Below are 20,471 nucleotides of genomic sequence, written 5' to 3'. Positions count from 1 at the left end.
TACACGAGATCGATTTGTCTGCGTTGCAGTAGAAATTAGTAGAGAATTGAATATAAAGAATATGAAAAGGTTCAAGATATTTTAGATCAGTTTACGAATTGATAGGTGCGCTACGAGGCTCGGGCCTTAAGTCATGTGAACTTTATAAATTCTCTAACACGACAGCAAAATTTACATTGCGTAAATGATAACTTTGTTGTTGTCAGTATGGAATTGCACCCGTCCCGCGAGTTGGTGGCGAGTGGTCAGCGCGCGGGGCGCGGGCGTCGCGCACAGGCTCACGTGCGGATCTGGAGCACGGACACCTTGCAGACGCTGCACGTGTTCGGCATGGCGGAGTTCGAGGCTGGCGTCTCCGCTGTCGCCTTCTCACAACTAGTCAGTACATCATAACTAAAATTGCATGTCAAATTGCCTAATACTACAGGATGTTGCGTGGTCATCAGTAATCGCCGTAGGGGGAATTCATGCTTTCAAGCAGTCGACGTTTCGGTGCAAGTTACTTGTACTGATAGACTATACCACATATATGACCTGTAGTTGACTTATGGTTGTTACGGACTTTAAATTCATTATTTTTGAGAAAACCTTTCTAAATTGAGCAACAAGTTAAAGCACAACTTTTTACAAAAATACTTGGAAACAATATTTTAAACCTTTTCGAGACAAACAATCTAAAATTTATTTTATATGACAGAACGGCGGCAGTTATGTGTTGGCAGTAGATGCTGGCCGCGAGAGCATTCTCTCCGTATGGCAGTGGCAGTGGGGACATCTACTTGGCAAAGTTGCTGTAAGTCGTATCCATACTTATAAACATTTAATTCTATTATACAGACACGGTGTTACACTATTTTACAAGTCATTAATTATTGGATTTACGATCCATATTCCACGATCAACCTATTCACACGAACCTTTCATGAATGGTACCCACAATGAATCACCGCCTCGTCTGGTTTATAAATGAAAACTACATGAAAATCCGTTCAGGAGTTTTTGCTTTTTGAGCTTATCGTGAACAAACATATATAGTAGGACGTTTTATGTCTATTTCTGATGATTCATACTAATATTATAAATTTGAAAGTAACTCTGTCTGTCTCTCTGTCTATTTGTTACTCAATCACGCATATACTACTGAACCAATTTGAATGAAATTTGGTATGGAGATATTTTGATACCCAAGAAAGGACATAGGCTACTTTTTACCCCGGGAAAATGACACATTCCCATGAGAAATTCAGGCGGCGGACGAAGTCGCGGGTAAAAGCTAGTATTTATTATATTTTTCATAATATTTATAAAAAAATCTTTGCTTGAATCACAATAGTATTAAATCAAAGTATGACTTTAATGCATTTGTTTGCGTTGTCTACGACCTTGTGCGGCGAGGTCACACAGTAAGATATCGCGATATGCACCGATAGCGACACATAAACCCTCGCTAACGTCTTGTACTCTTATACTAACTACTTTTATTTACTTAAAACGTTTTTTTATAAGAATTTTCCAAGAAAAATTGTGAGTTCTTTTTACTTTGCTTCGCCACTACTTATTAATAAGAAACGGTTATCTGGTGGGATTTAAAAAGCTTTTGTTTCCGTACATTTGCTGTTTTACTTTCGGTAATGCTTTACTATTGGATAGGTTAAGCGACACTTATCTTTAAGCTGTGGAACTGTCTCTTAATCTTGTAACAATAGATCTACGTACATACTTATGGTAAGTTAATATGACACGACAATTGCTTAGTGTATTACATATTATTATGTCTATTGAATACATTTGATGAATACAAAACAGTGAAGCATAGGAGGCGACAAAATAAGACGAAAAATAAACCAAACTATTTAAATAAAACATCAGTAAAATACGAACTCACAATGTCATTCATGGCACATGTAATCGATAGTGCAATAACCACAAACACTCATAAAAAATATTCAATAGCTTTTCACCATAAAACTCCATTACTGTTTAAGATAAGGCGTAATGCAAGTCGTGGTCACATAAATCAGTTCGTAGCACTCGTAGCATTAGCCGCAAGTTCAAATCGACTACGGCGACGTGAAGTTGAACGGACGGCACGCCCCCTCTACGCCTCTACGACGCTACGAGTCATAAAGCGCTACGAACTTGGTCATTATTGAAAATACACAATATAAATGTTATGTTATGTTTTTGAAGTTTTATAAATGTTAACGTCTGTTATGCATATTTATAGTTTAAAGTTTTATTCCGCTACGAGAATTTACTAAAATTCTTTATATACGATTTCCATTCTTTAGGTGATTGTTTTAAGTTCTGCGTGCTGGATAATGTCCTCCTAGAGGACTTCCTAAGTTATTACCATATCTATAAAAATCATAGCATTTAGCTTATAATGATTAAGTGAGAGGTCAGGATTTGACTAATAAATAATCGCAGAACTTACGAAAAATAATAATTACACTGTTATATTTTTACATAAATCCTTGAGACAAAAAATGTCTAATAGAGAAATTATCGCAACGCACTTAGCACGAAATTATCGCGGCCATCTGCGGCATTACTACAACTCTCATGGCCTTACGAATCCATGCGAAATCGTACTCAATCATTATGAATTACCACGATTGTGGTGCCACCTATTTTCTTTGAAGAAAAATGTTATTTTTCTCGCTACCTTCGGTAATAATTCTTCATAATTGTCAAGTAAGCAACATCTTATCGGGTCACGCGAGTGTGGCAGCACGCTTCACGTGCGACCGTGTGGCGTTGTGGCTAACTAAGCGTATCGCGTATTACGCCTTTTTGTCGGGTTTTTTTAATGAAAACTACGCGGCGTTTCTTTGTAGCTAGTGTGTTATTAGCATTATTATCGGCGTAACAAGCCGTAAATAATAGAAAGGGCTTGACTAATTCACAACTACGTCTACAATACTATAATAAATATATAAATACATAAAAGAATAATGGTCTACTTACATTTGAAATGTGAATGTGTGTTTTGCATAGTTGTCATTAATGGAGCACAAGGAAATAATACATAAGGCTTGCTACACACAATATATTCGGTTCGGCATTAATCGGCCTAGCCGGGCGGCAAAACCGAATATGTATAGATAAAGCCAATCGGTTTTATTGTTCGATAAATATTGCCGAACCGAATATGTGTGTAACAAGCTTAACTAAAATTTAATCTAATCCGTATAGTATAATATTACTTACCTCCTTATCCTTGTCCCAGCTATGTTTAATAACATTGTTTGGTTTGCAGACATTGCAAGAAGAGTTAACCGGCGCAGCATTTCACCCACTTGACGACAATCTGCTCATTACTCATGGGAAAGGTCACCTAGCGTTTTGGAACCGCAGGAAAGATGGATTCTTCGAGCGCACTGATATTATTAAACCAGTAAGTAATTTAATCACTGATAGTTACAATCCTTTTTTGTAACACCACTTGTAAAATACCCATAACCATATTAACTTAACTTAACCTATCACTCGTGAGACCTGGAACGCGCTTATATTTTCCCGCGCATTCTATTCTATAGTGATGTGATATGACATTAAAATGTTTTTTTTTTTCAGCCTTCTCGTACACATGTAACGGCTTTGCAATTTGAACAAGATGGAGATGTTGTTACAGCTGATAGTGATGGCTTTATAACGATTTATAGCGTAGATAGTGATGGTGCTTATTTCGTACGAATGGAATTTGAGGTAAAAACATATAATTAATATATCTAAGCTAAAGACAACATGAACTAAACGTAATAATTGATGTTTATTTTTAATATGTATTGAATTTTCTTTTAATTATTATTTTTTTTTGAATTTTCAGGCTCACATCAAAGGTATTAGTTCTTTAGTGATGCTCTCAGAAGGAACACTCATCTCGGGAGGAGAAAAAGATAGAAAAATAGCCGCTTGGGATTCATTGCAAAATTATAAAAGGATAACAGAAACGAAGGTTTGCATTGTAAAAATCTCAGAGCTAGCGATTTTTAAGTTTAAAAAAATTTTTTAGGACATAAATACTTTGTTTTGTAGTTACCTGAATCGGTTGGAGGGGTACGCAGCATTTATCCTCAAAGGCCAGGTAGAAACGATGGTAACATTTACGTCGGCACCACACGAAATAATATCATGGAAGGTTCACTTCAGAGAAGATTCAACCAGGTAAAAGCCAATCGTCTTTATTTTATGTATCCGCAAAAGTTATCTTTTTACTTTAGTAGCTTTCTAACTCCGATGAATAGGATATCCTATTCCAATGAATAGGATAACTTCGATGAGTTATAAAGCTAAAACAATTTTATTTACCATGTGGTAAATAACATTGTTTTTTGCCGTAATTTCAAAACCCGAGATTTAATTCTGCTACGTATACTGTTCAAGCCGAGTTTATATATTTTAGTAGGATATTCATTATATTTACAGTTTTACTTCATGTCTTAGGTGGTGTTTGGTCATCATAAACAACTAATGGGCCTAGCGGTACACCCTGATGATGAGATGTTTGCGACTGCAGGCCATGACAAAAATATTGCTTTGTGGAAAGGACACAAATTAGTGTTTGCCACACAGGTAAGTTAACTCTTTCTTTTAATTTAAATCTGTCAGGACCTCCCTGTAACATTTCGAGAGGATACGTGTATCACCAAAAGGGTGTAGTAGGCTAAATATTATTTAATTAATTCGGGCCCAGATAGCACCTCCATCTTAAACTTACGTAAAAAGTTTCTGAATCTCAGCTTATTATTTTATTTATTCTTTAGCCGCGGTTTACGGTTATAAAACTACTGGTCAAATTAACTTAAATGATCATAATACTAAGCCATGACCGTGGTAACGTGCCCTGCCCGTGACCACGATCAGTATAACTAGATCGAAACATCGGGTGATAAAAAAAAATAGTAGTTACCTTCAAAATATTCACCGCGCTTAAGACCCGTCGTATTTTAGTATACAAGAGGGAGTATGTGTACAAGAGGCGATAGTTTAAAAACGTTAATTGTGAATCGTTTTCAGGTTGGATATGAATGCGTATCTCTAGCATGGCACCCAAGTGGTGGGGCTCTCGCCGCCGGCAGTACAGAGGGCCATCTCGTCGTGCTGAATGCTGATGCTGGCACTCATGTCGCTACGCTGAGAGTTTGCGGCTCACCGCTCAGTTGCTTAGCATATAATTCAGGTAGGTGTTACGTTTTCACTATCTTTTTTCCCTTAGTCTGATTTACTGTCCTGCACTGTTGAAAAGACCTTCTCCTATAATTAGTAACTAATAATCAGTTTATCCGATAAAACGGTTTGGGTAGGTACCTACTCTAAAGATACAATCCATATATTATAAGCTAGATTCTTATTTTCACTGTTGTGGTGACTTTCTAGCAAAAAAAAATGTGTGATGAAACTATCTTGCTTTTCGTCAACAGCTTTTATCACAGAATCTTTCCTTAAAACAGTAGGTAGGTAAGAATGCATCGTTCATGGTACCTGAATAGGATCTTTACAATAACATCCACGACATGGTCCTATTAAATTTTTCTCATTTTATTATTTCAGCTGGAGACACAATGGCTATAGGATCGCAGAATGGGAGTATTTATTTGTTCCGAGTATCACGTGATGGGTATTCATATAAAAAGTCTAACAAGATCCGAGGAGCGCAACCTCTGGTGCAACTGGACTGGAGTCTGGACGGCAACTACTTGCAAACTGTTACCGCTGACTATGATCTAGCCTTCTGTACGTATATTTAGATTTTTTACACCAACATGCGTATTGCGTATCTTAGTTGATTACTTTTGTACATCGCACTGATAGCTACTAGACTGTACATTGCTGATTTCGTGTAACGTATTAATCACCTTTATCTTAAGAAATAAGCAATGTATGGTGTAGTGACCATCAAAAAGTTGTTAACTGTTATGCCTGCCAGTATTTTTTTTGGTTATTTTTATTGATGTTCCTATATACAATTTGTTTTTCAGGGGATATCAAATCTTTATCGCCAGAAAAGAGTCCCATAGCTATGAAAGACACAAAATGGTCTACTTATAATTCTACGGTTGGATTCCTTGTATCAGGTAAAACAATATTTTTTAAACAAACTTCACAATCAACGTTTAAAATTTCATCTATCTTTTTAGACATTATAGTAGTAAATCACTCGAAAAATATAAAAATAGAAATCGAGTTATGTATATACAATTTTAAAATCATTTTTTTTATAGGAATATGGAATAACCGTTTCTATCCAATGACTACACTGATATCGACAGCTAGTCGATCAGCAGCACACGACCTGCTTGTGAGCGGGGACTTGGATGGATATCTACGTCTGTTTAGGTAACTTTAATTTTACTTCTCTTAGATTTATGAACTTTAAGTTATTAATACGATATATAGGTACAGTATACAATTTAAAAATAGTAAGATTTTATAGTAATAAGATCATTTTTTAATTTTTCTTCGCCAGGTATCCGTGCGCAAGTCCGAAAGCCGAATACAATGAGATGAAAGTATACAGCGGCGCCATATACAGCGCTCGTTTCCTATTCAATGACCGGTGCATGATCAGTGCGGGTGGAACCGACGCTGCGCTCATGCTCTGGGACCTGGTGGATGATTAGCAGCTAATGGCGCAGGGACTCCGGCCTCCCGCGGTCGTGCTCGCACCGCCGACCCCCTCGCCGCCGCCCCACGCGCTCATCTCACACCCCACCTTCAAAGTGATCGACTTCGATGAACTCGATTGAGTACGTAACTCAAAAAACTTTGAGGTTTTTCACTACAAATTCTGTCCGGATTGAAGTTTTCACAACGTCAGAAACAAACGTTGTATTTGAACTGCACGTCGAGGATGTATTTTAAACATATTGAACGCTGCGACAATTCACTACCACTGATACGCGGATGTACGATAAATATAAAAATTATTCATTACTACTTAATTTGTAGGTTTACATGACACACTGCCATTCTAAAGTTGCAAATTATTATTAATAATTATAAGTAGATGCGTAGAGATAAATCACGCTATATGAACATTATTATTATTGGATGGATATATATTATGTATGTACGATAAAAATGTATAACATTTTGTCTTAAAAGAGTGCAAGCATTTTATATAGATTGGTTACCTATTGGTGCTGGTAATATAAGTGATTGGAGATAAAAAAATATTCATGGTTTATGCAAGAACACTTATAAGAGATATACACATGACACAATATTTATTAAAAAATGTTATTTTAGCCTTACACAGCATTATTAAAACAATCGTTTAGACGAATCTATACTAATATTATAAAGCTGAAGAGTTTGTTTGTTTGTTTGATTGTTTGTTTGTTTGTTTGTTTGTTTGAACGCGCTAATCTCAGGAACTACTGGTCCGATTTGAAAAATTATTTCAGTGTTAGATAGTCAATTTATCGAGGAAGGTTATAGGCTATATATCATCACGCTACTACCAATAGGAGCAGAGTGCCAGTGAAAAATGTTACAAAAACGGGGAAAATTTTTAACACTTATGTAACGCAAGCGAAGTTGCGCGGGTCAGCTAGTCATAAATATATTTAAACCATGTTATTCGAGAGCACTATTTATAAGAATATAACTAGTCTTAACTTAGTGTAAGTGATTTGAGGACTTCCGGAATGTGGCAGGCCACAGCAAAATTTTTATAAGCAGAACATTTATTTGTCAACCTTTTACACTATAACACTTAACCAGTACTTGGTTTGACTAGAGGAAATGTTTTACTTGTCTTGGTACAAACAAATTCCATAGATTTAATGAAATATTATGTATACAAAAACAACAATCTTTTTGGTGATAAAGATTAAAGTATTTCGGCCATGATGTAAGTTATCTCATTACAAAAAAAAAGTGCACATACAATTAGTTTTTTTATGTCGTATTATTATGATATCATGGACTTAACTTTTATTATGATATCCTGGACGAAATACTTTAAACATTTTTCATATCTAGGCTAAAATGATAAACTTTCTCATTATATAAAAATATTAATATCAGCCACATATCACGATACAATGCCTTCACAATCACTATACATAGCAGTAGCTTTTAATTCTAAAAATATATAGATTTTATGATTGTTCACTGATATTATAATTAATTCGAGAGACGTACAAGAATATTGTATTACTTTTCTATAAAATTGATTTTCGTGTAAAATTTTGAAAATTGTCAATAATTTAATAAAATCGTTGTTATACCTACTTTTTCTGTAGTGGTCTTTATTTTCTTTGCAGGAGATTCTTCAATATTTTTAGTATACTTATAAAATTCAAATCGTTGTTATTTTAAAAACTTACTATATGTTTAATAAAAATAACTTGTTTTTATATACATAATAATTGATAAATCAATAAATAAATAACGGTTACATAGTGTTTTATTGAAATAACACACACAAACACAAAGTTTAACACGCCTTCGGTAGTCAACGTAATCATCATAAATTCTTTAAAAAATTACAGATACAAGTAGATCGCAAATAATAATGTGTAGTACCTATTATAAATCTCAATATCCCAACTTTCTACTGCGATTATAAAAAAAACAATAGTAAACGTGTTAAGTAGTTATTCTGTGTCAATGATAAAAAAGAGATTTTTGTAAGATCTGGAACGTGCATGATTGAACTGTCACTACTGTCAGTATGAAGTTGTGACTTTGTGAGTGACATTCACAGACTGACAGTGTTACAGTATTATTTACGAAGTACTTAGTCGCCGATTTCATTGTTTTATATCGATTATTGTAAGAAATATAATAATGACCAAACCTCGTCCATGTGGTTGCAAAGGTTGTCGAACATGTTTGATTTGTGAGACCCAATACGGAGCCAATAACTTGAAACTACAGCTGGAATTAGACAAAAATAAAGGTTATGTTTACTGTCCTTACTGCAACAAGGCTTGGACCGGTTGGGATATAGACTCATACAAGCAACACCCTAATCACGAAGGAGATTCTATCGATTACCCTGGTGTTTACATACAATTAGATTTCATATCAGAAGACGAAGAGAAGGAACTCATGAAAAATATTGACGAAATGCCGTGGGACATATCTCAAAGTGGCAGAAGAAAACAGAACTTTGGTCCAAAGACGAATTTTAAAAAGAAAAAAGTTGTCGTTGGTAAATTCGATGGTTTTCCGGCATTCTCTAAATATTTACAGGAGAGGTTTGAAACATTCGATTTATTGAAAAATTATGAAGTTATAGAGCAGTGTTCTTTAGAATATGATCCTAGTAAAGGTGCATCTATTGATCCTCATATAGATGATTGTTGGATATGGGGAGAGAGGATAATAACAGTGAATTGTTTGTCTGACTCTGTTCTAACTATGACTCCATTCAAGGGTGATATAAAGAAATATAATCTGTATTGTGCGGAGGAGTATAAGCCAGTTGTTGGTACAGATGGAAGTATTGTGATGGATAGAATAGAGGGGCCATCAGCATTTGAGGCTAGTAAATCATCAATTAATGATGATGTGATAATAAGGATACCTATGCCAAGGTAATTTATTTTTATTTTTGCTTTATTTGACTTTCAAAATAAAAGAAATTTAGTAGGTATTTAAAAACAAATCTTTATAGCACGATTTAGAGATGCCTTATGACCAGGAGATCGGGACAATACAAAAATTATGTTCATTGTCCTAAGTCTAAGTTATTATATAAATATTTAACATCCTGCTAAATGTGTGATTTAGAGTTATGAATTTATGAAAAATAATGACATTTTATTTTTTTCAGGAGATCATTGCTCATAATCTATGGCGAGTCTAGATATCAGTGGGAACACTGTGTACTTAGAGAAGACATTACTTCAAGAAGAGTTTGCATCGCATACCGAGAGTTCACACCACCATACCTCACTGGTGGACAGCATGAGGAGATTGGCAACATTATTAGAACCAAAGGGAAAATATTCTGGGATCATAAGAGTAAAATAAATGAAGATGTAGATAGTAAATAAGCTACACCAAATATTAATTTAATTAAACTATTTATATTAGTTCCTTTTTCTACACCGAAGAAGTGTAATAGAAATATTGCTTTAATATCTGCCTTTTTTTTAGATCCTCTGTAGAGCTTGTTTATCAAAATGTCTTAAACACTATAATGTTAAAATGCTTAGATTTAAAATGGCGTGCAATGGTTGACAGTAACACATAGTGATATCTTAGTATTAACATTATACTGTTTAGTTTTGAGTTCAGGGACAATGCAAAACCTTAATTATATCCAACTGCACGTTTGGCGCAGTGGTTTAAGCGGTCACCTCGCCGCAACAACCGGAGCGCCGCGTGTGGTGGGTTCGAATCCCACCCGGGACAAATCTTTGTGTGATGAGCACAAGTATTTGTTCTGAGCCTGGATGTTAATGTATCTATATAAGTATGTATTTAGAAGTATATAAGTATGTTTATCAGTTATTTGGTTACCATAGTACAAGCTCTGCTTAGTTTGGAATCAAATGACCGTGTGTGAGTTGTCCAATAATATAAAAAAAAAAAAAAAAAAACAAGCATTCCCTAAATGATACATGTGAAGGGGTCTCCTTTTAAGTATAAGGAAACTTGGAGGCAAATAAAAAACTGATATGTCTTTAATATTATATTCTACTAATGCATGATAACGATTAGATACAAGATAAAAGTAATATCATTTAATACATTAACTGTTACATAATAATAGAGTACTAGACAATTACGCATAGTTATATCAATATTCCTATCTATTGAACAATTTGTAAATTATCGGAATCAATTCAAACTTGTCTTTACTTGCGTCTATTGTATTAGACAACTACTTCTTTTAAGAACAAGATTAGACAACTGATTTTGCTTTATACTTGTACATTGTACGTCCTGCACCCTTATAGGCTTTACACATCAACTTGGTTTATGTGGATAAACCATGTGAGTTCAACTTCTTTGATCTATAGTAGGTAGTAGTTAAGCAGAAAGGACTCAATCCACACTTTCACCACAATGGAGTTAAGTATGTTTTCATCCTTCTGAGGGTAAATTTTGACACTCTTCATACTGTGGGTTGAGTCGAGATAGTAGGAAAAGTAGTTTCCATGTACATTTTAAAATTAGGGATTTCACTACATCATAGATTTTACCCTCAGGAGAATGATTGCATACTTAACTCCACTGTAGTCAAAGTGTGGATTGAGTCCTTTCTACTTAGCTACGTCCAGCTAATAAACAGCTTTATTAGAAAGTGACAAGCAAAATATTAGTTAAATATAAAGTTGTCATAGTTGCAAATTTTGGATTCGTTATGAGTTTTAGTACCTAGTTTTCCTATAGACTAGTCTTTTGAACTTGCTTTTGTTGTGGAACTCGAACTCTGATACGAGGCACAGGAGAAGAGGCATGGAGTTACTTTGCCGCTAATAAGTAGGTGAAGTAATCAACATTATTGCTATAGTCCAACAACTTAGTAGAGGGTATGCAACGTTTGCGGTTGGCGGAGGTATACAAAATTCACAATTTAGAACATCGGTGACCATGTGGTTTTCCGGATTATGCAGCTGACGCCGCTATGATTAATGCAGCCACTTTATTTTGGAAATGCGGCTTTGTTTTCTATATTCAAGATAACTCATGCATGCCAAACCTCTCTCATAAGTTTTCGGAGTATAATTAAGTTGGGATAATATTTGAAGGAATCTTAAATATATCCCAAGGCAGTAAATAGGCTACATTTTTTTTGTTACCTAGAATCTATATAAGTATTAATAAAATGGTTATCTTAGAACATATTGCACTTAAGCCATATGATGATGATTGTTAGCAACGTCGTTAGCTTCTACGCTTCTGTTCATTTCCTCGTCCTGACGTGCTCTGATTATCTGTTCAGTGATCTGCCACTCCATTACTGACTTCTCGCTCTTCATCTTGCGAATGCAACGCGCCAGGATCAATGCGAATATTGTAGCTAGAATCTATAAAACGTTAGTATTTTTTTTAAAACATCGTTCAGTTTATACTCTTTGATACTCTTTATACTCTATGAAAAAGTGAGTTTATACTCTTTGAAAAAAATAAAAAACAAACACATGATTGGGGGCGTGCCATATTATAGTGATATATGTACGTATACCTACGTAACGCTGAATTGCTTTAGAAACATGCTAATAAAACGATAAGAATTTGATGCAATTTTTACAAAAAATATTCATGATAAAGGTATGAATGTGTACTTAATTTATGACTGTTAAAGACGTCGATAAAAATTAGAGCGCCGCGACCTTTCGAGTTAGGTCTGATTAATATCTGTTGAGTTCGCTTTCCTACCTTATGTTGAGGTAAATAGTTATAAGTATGCTAGAACTTACATGAATGGACACCAAAGTAATCGCAAGCACGGTTATGACGGTAATATTTCTGTGCATCATATAAGACAGTGCGTATTTGCAGCCATAGTCCTGTATGTTGTAGTTGCCGCAAACTGTAGAGCCGGGAATGCTGCAGCAACTGGCCGGCACCGTGATGTTGTGGTCACTGTTGTATGATGGTGGTACTATCGTGGTGGCCATGTCTCCCGGGAGCTCTATACCTTCATAGTCACGGTAGCCTGCGTCACCGCAGCATCGGAGCTGTTCAAACAAAACAAACGAATAAATGACATATATTGTTGGATGGGGCGGGTTAATTAAACCGATTAAAAAAGAGGGAGAGGTTACTTTCTAGTCACGCATTTGTGTATTTCGGATTCGCCCTTTCCCTTTGAATTCGCGCTACTTCTGTCGAATAAACAAAATATCTACAATCTTATCGTTGAAAGCATAAATTCTTAATACTTACCGTCATTTGCAAAGTATCAACAGCGTCTTGTACATTCGGCTCGTGCAGCCTTCCGAAAGGAATAGAGAAGTGTGTCCAAACGGTGCTGACGTCGAAGGTGATGGCCAAACATAACGCCACTATCTCCACCAGGAACAACAATACCAATATGAATGCGTACTGAAAAAAAATTGCGTTTAAAAATGATTTAACAGTTTCAAGCTTAATTCTGCTCTATCAGAATTCTTAGGATGATGAGTACAATTATACATATTACAAGCATAAATATGAGTTTTCAAATTAATTTATCTAGAATAGATCTGGGGCTTTGTTAACGCAAAAGTATTTTCACACAGAGAGGTACAGTCATTTCAGTAGAGGCACAGTAAAGCATGGAATATATATCGTATGTAAATCAATTTAATTACCTAACCTTTTAACTTCCTTTCTGTGAAAAGTATATCGTGTCGCATATAAAAAAATGGTATCTGTATAGTTATCCCATTGTTAAGATTTTTTGTTACTTTACCGAGTTAACCATGCAGGTGCTCTTCTTGAAGCTGCCAAGAAAGCCGAACGCAGCGACGGCCAGTAAGGACAGTCCTAGAAGCATACCCAGTGCAGAGGGAGTTAGGTACCCGCCCATTCCAGCGCGATTGAAGAATAACGCGTAACTTTGGAACTGCCAGTACGCGATGCTTCCATACATTGTCAGGACAAAAGCTATTATCTGAAAATGGAGCATTGTTTTTCAAAGATTCGTGACGTGCATCACTCGTATCTATATTTACAAAATAAATTATACTTAATAACATTTTACTTGTACGCTTAGAACGCGTTGTTTTTAATGATTTGGAAACCTTTCACAGTTATCCAAACAATTATCAAGATTTTACAAATGGGTTTATAATTTGCCCCCCAAAGCAGGTGGATCCCTGGGGACTAGGAAGATAGGGTGGTTTACAGAGACACTTGTCCCCGGTAAAGCAACTGATTTCATTCATTTTATGCAGAGAAACTTAGAATTACTTAGTTAATATCTAGTTTGTGAATCCCTTCTGCCTTTTTACTTAAGGCATTGGATCCACCACAATTCATTTAAACATGAAGTGTAAGAACAGAAAATAATGTTGGCTCAAGAATCATAGTTAACTTCTGTCATCTGACGGATAAGATTTTTTTATTAAAACAAAGAATAGCTCTTTATCTCAGTTCATGTGAATCGTTAAAAAAAGAATAAAAAGATTAGGAGATAGTAGGTATTACAATTACAACACCTACTTACCATCAACATAGCTGTGGTAACTAACATCAAAACTCTCATAGAATTCATATTAAACATCGCCTTTGTTTTCCCAAAAGGCGAATTAAAATTAGTTTTAACGTTATTCTGCGGTGCACTCATGTTGGTTTCACAACGATCAGACGAATGATGTCAACGAAACAGCGACTGATTAGATATGCCTACGCAGTAATCTGATAGCAATTGTTTTGGTCAGATAACTCACTGACAATCCATGTACTCATCTCTGAATTTGGCATTAAAATCGTGTGCTTGTACAATTGTCATAAGGACTTAAGTATCTCTGTTATAAGGCATAGCTACGGGCAACAATATGCACTTATGCAATTTCACATTTTCTCATACTTTCTTTAAGTATAAGCATACCTAATCTTTAAATTCTTAAGTAAGTAAATTGTGATAGGACAAATGATTATAAAATAATATTAATCAACAAAACCAAGAAGTTTTTTCGTTTCATTGATAAAAACCTGATTGAAAATGTGGCAGTGTAGACTATATTTTTACTTGTATCTATACCTTTGTATTTGTGGCTTCATGTTTATTATCGGTTTGATGATATAAATAATTGCATATACAATACACTAGATAACTACATACTGTGGTCTGTTTTGTTATTAAGGTGAAATAGCCCGGATTAAGAACTTAATACGACATTTGAGGAGCGCGCGTGTTACGCTCGTGGAATCATCGCGTTGTTTTTTACATTGAGCTCTCAAAAATGACTCACTCAGAAACCTAAGTAACCTAATATAAATGAGACGATAATATTTTGAAAATGTTTATTTATTCGTCTTTTCACTTCAAAACTCCTTGACTGATTTGAATAAAAATTGTCTAGATGTTTATAAGACTAGTAATTACTAAATAAAAAATAATAGAATAATAAAATAATAAATAATAGATATTTATTTATCTCAAAACATATTGGACTTGAGCCATATGATGATGGTTGTTAGAAACGTCGTTAGCTTCTAATTTTTTTTAATATCCTCCTCCTGACGAGCTCTGATTATTCCTTCAGTGATCTGCCACGCCAATACCGTCTTCTCGCTCTTCATCTCGCGGATCCTACGCGCCAGCATCAACGTGAATATTATGGCTAGAATCTGTAAAATATTATTACCAACTTTAAAAATAATGAGATACAATGTTTGGATGATTGTTTTTTCTTATTTTGTCCTGCTTATTATGCCTCAAAGTGAGGGTGGACCCAGGGGTATACATGTAATTTACCCACGTATCGCCATTAATTTAGTCCTTTGTGTAAGGAGCGAGGTACTTTAATGCATAAATCTGATTATCATAAACTGCCAACTGAGACTAAACAGTGTCTCATTATTGGCTGTTGTAATATACCCGGCAAAGTAATGTCTGACAGAACCACCAGTGTCAAATATTTAGGTAGTTACTCACTTTCCAAGATCGTAAGGACTTACATGAATGAACATTAAGGTAAACCCAAGCACAGTGATGATGGCAATATATCTATCCATCATGTTAGACATCGCGTATTTGCAGCCATAGTCCTGTATGTTGTAGTTGCCGCAAACTGTAGAGCCGGGAATGCTGCAGCAACTGGCCGGCACCGTGACGTTGTGGTCACTATTGTATGATGGTGGTACTATCGTGGTGGCCATGTCTCCCGGGAGCTCTATACCTTCATAGTCACGGTAGCCCGAGTTACCGCAGCATCGGAACTGTTCTAACGAAGAAACAAATAAATGAAATAGCCCGGGTTAATTAAACACGTGAGGGAAGTATTAAAGGCATAGGTACATACCTTACATACCCTCTTATTCATAAACACACTATAAACCTATTTTATTTAAAATGCTACTATAATATGTTTTCTCTTATTCATTTCGCTAAGGAGTGAAAGAAACAAAACACTTTATAAGGCTTTCATTCCTTCATATATTTTTATGAATAAGATGGATAAACTTTAATAGAACACGAATATATTTGACGTTAACGCATCGAGGTGCGGAAGACACTGAATTTAACTAAACAATTTATTTTAACAATTGGCTTTGAGAGTTTATCATAAATGGACGCCATGAATCAACAGTTGTTGAAATATGTAGCAAAGAACAATGGCAAAAAAATCACTTATATTTTTTGAGCGTCTTCGAATGTCAATATTACCAATGTTCTTTATTAATTATCGTATGAATTTCAGGAATATCATTTTTACCTCTGATAGCGACATTTAATACATTAAACAAAAAGTAAAAAATTGACTATCTAAGAATGATTCTCCATTTCCTTTAGATAAAAAAATGTTGCCATTCGGTACTTTGTTGTAGTAAAGTAGATTTATGTTGTCTTTATCTATTTAATTGTTTAAATAACTAAATAGTCTTCAACGTGAAATATATTGTTATGACAAGTTATTAAAAACAGTGACTAATAAACTAAAAACTTCTTATTTATTTTGCTCATACAAAAATATATTTACAGTCAACAGAGATATTTTAGTAGTATTATCTTTTTAAAGTATGGCAACTATATTATTATATTGTCTACTTCGGTTCGATTTGATTGTTTGTCGTTGACGTTTGGTGATTTTCGGCATTGACGTGTTGTTGTGTTTTGCGATTACTATTGCTTTTTTGTACCTATTTTCAAAAAACTCTGACTTACTGAGGATATCTGCTCTATTTGTCAACCCTGCATCTCTAACGGATTTCGATTTGGATTCCATCTACATGACTTCTACTGATTCATCATGGACGTTTCCCTTGCTTTTTGGATTTTGTGAACTAGTATAATACTTCTTCAAGTATGGGAAGCCGTGTCAGACAGACTCGAATTATGTGCGTGAATTGTAACATAGAATAGCTTCCGCTGATACCCTGCTTTAGAACAAAATACAAGAGTTGCCACATTGCTGATTAGCTGGGTTTATCCAATAACATATCTCACGAAAATAGGTTGTCCGGTGGATATACATACAATAGGCTGCTGTGCTGACTTTAGTCTGGTACTTAGGATAGCCCAGGCATCAAGATAATGTACCAGCTGAATTTTAAAATGACATGATAATCAGAGATGTGTATGAAAGAAATAAATAATGTATAACCTTTTCATTTTTTTATTTACCTTTGTTGTTACAACCAAGCTGATTTATACTATCTGATTACTTAAATACCCCATAAAACAGTTTGTTTTATAATATATCAGTCTAGTTGTAGGAACAATGACTCAATTAAAATCTGCCGGAGCGTAGTTGGCTACAAATGGTTTAACAGCAGCTATCAGCTCTTTATTAACGCAAAGAATTGGAATTGTAGACATAAGACCCAGAGGTTACCATACGGAAATCTCTGGGTACATATTAGTTTTAGGGCTATACCTGCTCGAAAGGTTAAGGCAGTCTTAACGCAACTTCACTACGATGACGATAGTAATACTACAGGGTGTAATTGACAGCTAACGGTCAATTATAACATTTTAATGATGTGATGATGACATAACCTATAAAAATATAAACTCAAATTACTCAGGATCTCCGGTGCGCCTAATGCACATATTTATATATTTAGAATCAGGAATTAATGCTGCATATTATAACATTTGTTTTATTTGAAGACGCAACATTTTAAAATTAGTGATTATGATGTATGAGATTTTGCCATTGTTCTTTGTATGTTTGTGACCTGATGGGGAGTCCCCGAATGTTTTTATCGACGGATTACCTAAATGACTAATTTCATTGTTCGTTATCTCAGTTGCGATAAGCCCAGGGACGGATTGAATCGACCGATAAAAATGCGCGCTTATGTTTGACATGGATGCAAGCATTATTCAGCGTTTAAATCTAATTTTCGTCTGCCCGCAACTTCAAAAAGTATGATTTTTGTGACCCCAGGTTACACGCTATTTGTGTGCCAAATTTTATCGAAATCTATTCCACAATTTTGTCCCTATTGTATAACAAACATCCATCCAATCATTCAAACTTTTGCATTTTTAATATTTTAGTACAATTTACTCTATTCTTTCATTCATAGAATAGACAATTTTCTAATACCTACCGTTATTTGCAAAGTATCAACAGCATCTTGTACTTTTGACTCATGAAGTCTTTCGAAAGGGATAGAAAAGTGTGTCCAAACTGAGCTGACGTCGAAGGTGATGGCCAACCATACTGCCGCTATATCCGCCACGAACAACAATATCAATATCACTGCGTACTGAAAATATATTATAACTTTACGTAAGTGTACTCTCTCAAGTTTCGTTCTACTCTACATGGATTTAGTTTGACAGAACTGAGTGAGTTATTTTTAAAATCATATTTTCACTTTATCTTATAATGAAATACGTGCTATCGTGCGAAGAAAAAACTTTTCTTATTTTAGTAAACCACCAAATAAAAGTTTTAACAATGCTTATAGGAGAACATAAAATGCAAAGATACACAACAAGCATTATAGTTTCTCTAACTCTGCATCCTCCTTATCTACATGCATCGTTTGTTAAGATAATGGCCTCAAAATTGATACAACTATCCAATTGTTTAAATTGTTATTTTACCAAGTTAACCATGCAAGTCCTCTTCTCAAAACTGCCTATTACCCCAATCATGGGCATAGTCGCTAAGGTCAGGCCTAGAATCATACCCAGTCCACACGCACTACGGTACCCCGCCATTCCGGAGCGGTTGAAGAATAAAGCATTATTTTGGAACTCCCGGTTTGCCATGAATCCATACATGTACAGGGCGAAAGCTATAATCTGAAAATGGAAAACTGTTTATTAAAGTTATCAATTAGGTACAAGAGACTGCAAAATTTAAAAACAAAATCGTGCTTCATCGTTACTCCTATCAATATTTCTACTTTAATAGTTGACTTGACTTAGATAAATGTTTGTGTGGACGCCCTTGCCGTAAGATTAATAAAAATCGACCATCAAAAAGCTCGTGCAGACAAGGTAGGTAGGTATTGTTTTAAATTATTTAAGGAGCTTTGAAATTTGTCAAAACAAAGAAGTGCCTTATCTCAGTTCATGTCAATCAGAATGCAATCATAAAAAGAGAATTAAAGGATAAGGAGATAATAGGTACCTACTACAATTACAACGCTTACTTACCATCAATATCGCTGTGGTAACTAACATCAAAACTCTCATAGAATTCATATTAAACATCGCCTTTGTTTTTCCAAAAGGCGAATTAAAATTAGTTTTAACGTTATTCTGCGGTGCACTCATGTTGGTTTCACAACGATCAGACGAATGATGTCAACGAAACAGCGACTGATTAGATATGCCTACACAGTAATCTGATAGTAATTGTTTTGGTCAGATAACTCACTGACAATCCATGTACTCATCACTGAATTTGGCATTAAAATCCGGCTTCCTTGTACAGTCATAAAGACTTGTGTTTGTTTGTTACAAGGCATAACTACGAGCAACAATATGTATGCAATTACTCATCACCTTACTCACTTTTTTTCAACTCTAAGACAATTAAATCGTGATGGCGTATGTAGTTATCAGATAATATAATTCAACAGAAAGTAGAAGTTTTGTCGCTTCTATTTACTTTTTTTTTAGAACATCAGCCGCGCGGCTCGGTCTCTGAGCTAACCTCGATCTTAAGCTTCGCTAGCCGAGGTTGCTCTGTGGATAGGTAAACTATCTTAAGCATATGGCTTGCCTCCGTGTTTCGAAAGACACGTTAAATAGTGGGTTACGGCTGTCATTTTCAAAGATCTTTGACAGTCGTTAACAGTAACCATTCTTACGGAAGGGTATCGTGTAATAACCCAGGTAACTGTGCTGCGGAGGTCCGATAGGCAAACTCTTCGTGTAAAGTACAACAATCGAGACTGGAAGCCGACTCTAACATACCTAGTTGGAAGAAACGCTAGGCTGAAAATTCTACATACTTATTTTTGCTTGTTACTGTATTTTTGTACTTGTATTGAAGTAGGTACTTAGCTATAATTGCTGAACGAAGTACCTACTTACTTATCGATTTGATGATATACATCATTGCATACCTATTATACTGCATATATTGTCTGTTTTGATAGTAAGGGGAATTAACCCAGATTAACGACACAATCACATTACCAAGATTAAAGTATTATTTTGTTTTTACTTTCACTTCTTTAGTTAGGTGGGTATTTTCACTGAATACTTACGACGCATGTATTAGGTCGGGGAAAACTCTCTCGCAACAGGCTCGCACCCTTTGCCTCACCTCCCTAAGTCTAATCATTAAATTTCTTTCAGCAAACACTAATCATTAAATTTCTTCCAGCAAACCTCAGGAGTTTCAACTCCAGGATTCGAAACCGAGGCAGGCGAT

At 35.2% G+C, this 20,471-nt stretch overlaps 4 protein-coding genes across 7 annotated transcripts in view; 2 read left to right on the top strand and 2 right to left on the bottom strand.

Moving 5' to 3' along the window:
* Positions 1-8,298, top strand: part of DCX-EMAP (Doublecortin-domain-containing echinoderm-microtubule-associated protein) — a 28,281-nt gene extending 19,983 nt beyond the window's left edge. For all 4 annotated transcript variants that reach the window (XM_076113940.1, XM_076113941.1, XM_076113939.1 and 1 more), the window contains 12 exons: positions 207-378; positions 698-793; positions 3,263-3,400; positions 3,580-3,711; positions 3,833-3,961; positions 4,042-4,170; positions 4,450-4,578; positions 5,023-5,185; positions 5,557-5,739; positions 5,985-6,080; positions 6,228-6,342; positions 6,473-8,298. In XM_076113940.1, coding sequence (XP_075970055.1) covers positions 207-378; positions 698-793; positions 3,263-3,400; positions 3,580-3,711; positions 3,833-3,961; positions 4,042-4,170; positions 4,450-4,578; positions 5,023-5,185; positions 5,557-5,739; positions 5,985-6,080; positions 6,228-6,342; positions 6,473-6,626 — 1,636 coding nt within the window. In that variant the 3' untranslated portion in view covers positions 6,627-8,298. The remainder of the gene's footprint in view (positions 1-206; positions 379-697; positions 794-3,262; positions 3,401-3,579; positions 3,712-3,832; positions 3,962-4,041; positions 4,171-4,449; positions 4,579-5,022; positions 5,186-5,556; positions 5,740-5,984; positions 6,081-6,227; positions 6,343-6,472) is intronic.
* Positions 8,299-8,699: 401 nt separating this feature from the next.
* LOC142972652 (alpha-ketoglutarate-dependent dioxygenase alkB homolog 4-like) lies at positions 8,700-10,101 on the top strand. The gene is made up of 2 exons (XM_076113938.1): positions 8,700-9,554; positions 9,794-10,101. Exons 1-2 carry the CDS (start codon positions 8,803-8,805, stop codon positions 10,014-10,016), a joined length of 975 nt encoding a protein of 324 aa, XP_075970053.1. The 5' UTR covers positions 8,700-8,802; the 3' UTR covers positions 10,017-10,101.
* Positions 10,102-10,644: 543 nt separating this feature from the next.
* On the bottom strand, positions 10,645-14,357 carry LOC142972225 (CD63 antigen-like). Its single transcript, XM_076113120.1, has 5 exons — positions 14,126-14,357; positions 13,370-13,570; positions 12,862-13,020; positions 12,393-12,653; positions 10,645-11,999 (listed from the first exon to the last, which is right to left on the bottom strand). The coding sequence occupies exons 1-5, from the start codon at positions 14,243-14,245 to the stop codon at positions 11,823-11,825; spliced, it is 918 nt and encodes a 305-aa protein (XP_075969235.1). The 5' UTR covers positions 14,246-14,357; the 3' UTR covers positions 10,645-11,822.
* Positions 14,358-15,050: 693 nt separating this feature from the next.
* LOC142972224 (23 kDa integral membrane protein-like) lies at positions 15,051-19,398 on the bottom strand. Its single transcript, XM_076113119.1, has 5 exons — positions 19,244-19,398; positions 18,686-18,886; positions 18,184-18,342; positions 15,583-15,843; positions 15,051-15,252 (listed from the first exon to the last, which is right to left on the bottom strand). Exons 1-5 carry the CDS (start codon positions 19,361-19,363, stop codon positions 15,118-15,120), a joined length of 876 nt encoding a protein of 291 aa, XP_075969234.1. The 5' UTR covers positions 19,364-19,398; the 3' UTR covers positions 15,051-15,117.
* Positions 19,399-20,471: the final 1,073 nt, after the last annotated feature.

Source organism: Anticarsia gemmatalis, chromosome 4 (genome assembly GCF_050436995.1).
Source record: "Anticarsia gemmatalis isolate Benzon Research Colony breed Stoneville strain chromosome 4, ilAntGemm2 primary, whole genome shotgun sequence".
Classification (NCBI taxonomy): domain Eukaryota; kingdom Metazoa; phylum Arthropoda; class Insecta; order Lepidoptera; family Erebidae; genus Anticarsia; species Anticarsia gemmatalis.
Note: the sequence above shows the minus strand (reverse complement) of the source record. Positions and strands in the feature narration are given on the sequence as shown.

Coding starts and splice junctions, on each gene's coding strand:
- LOC142972224 (XM_076113119.1), bottom strand. CDS start 19,363: ATGAGTGCACCGCAGAATAACGTTAAAACTAATTTTAATTCGCCTTTT. Junction 15,844..18,183: donor TTGATACTTTGCAAATAACG/GTAGGTATTAGA, acceptor TCGTTAGAACAG/TTCCGATGCTGCGGTAACTC. Junction 15,253..15,582: donor TTACCTTAATGTTCATTCAT/GTAAGTCCTTAC, acceptor AATATTTTACAG/ATTCTAGCCATAATATTCAC.
- LOC142972652 (XM_076113938.1), top strand. CDS start 8,803: ATGACCAAACCTCGTCCATGTGGTTGCAAAGGTTGTCGAACATGTTTG. Junction 9,555..9,793: donor ATAAGGATACCTATGCCAAG/GTAATTTATTTT, acceptor TATTTTTTTCAG/GAGATCATTGCTCATAATCT.
- LOC142972225 (XM_076113120.1), bottom strand. CDS start 14,245: ATGAGTGCACCGCAGAATAACGTTAAAACTAATTTTAATTCGCCTTTT. Junction 12,654..12,861: donor TTGATACTTTGCAAATGACG/GTAAGTATTAAG, acceptor TTGTTTGAACAG/CTCCGATGCTGCGGTGACGC. Junction 12,000..12,392: donor TTACTTTGGTGTCCATTCAT/GTAAGTTCTAGC, acceptor AACGTTTTATAG/ATTCTAGCTACAATATTCGC.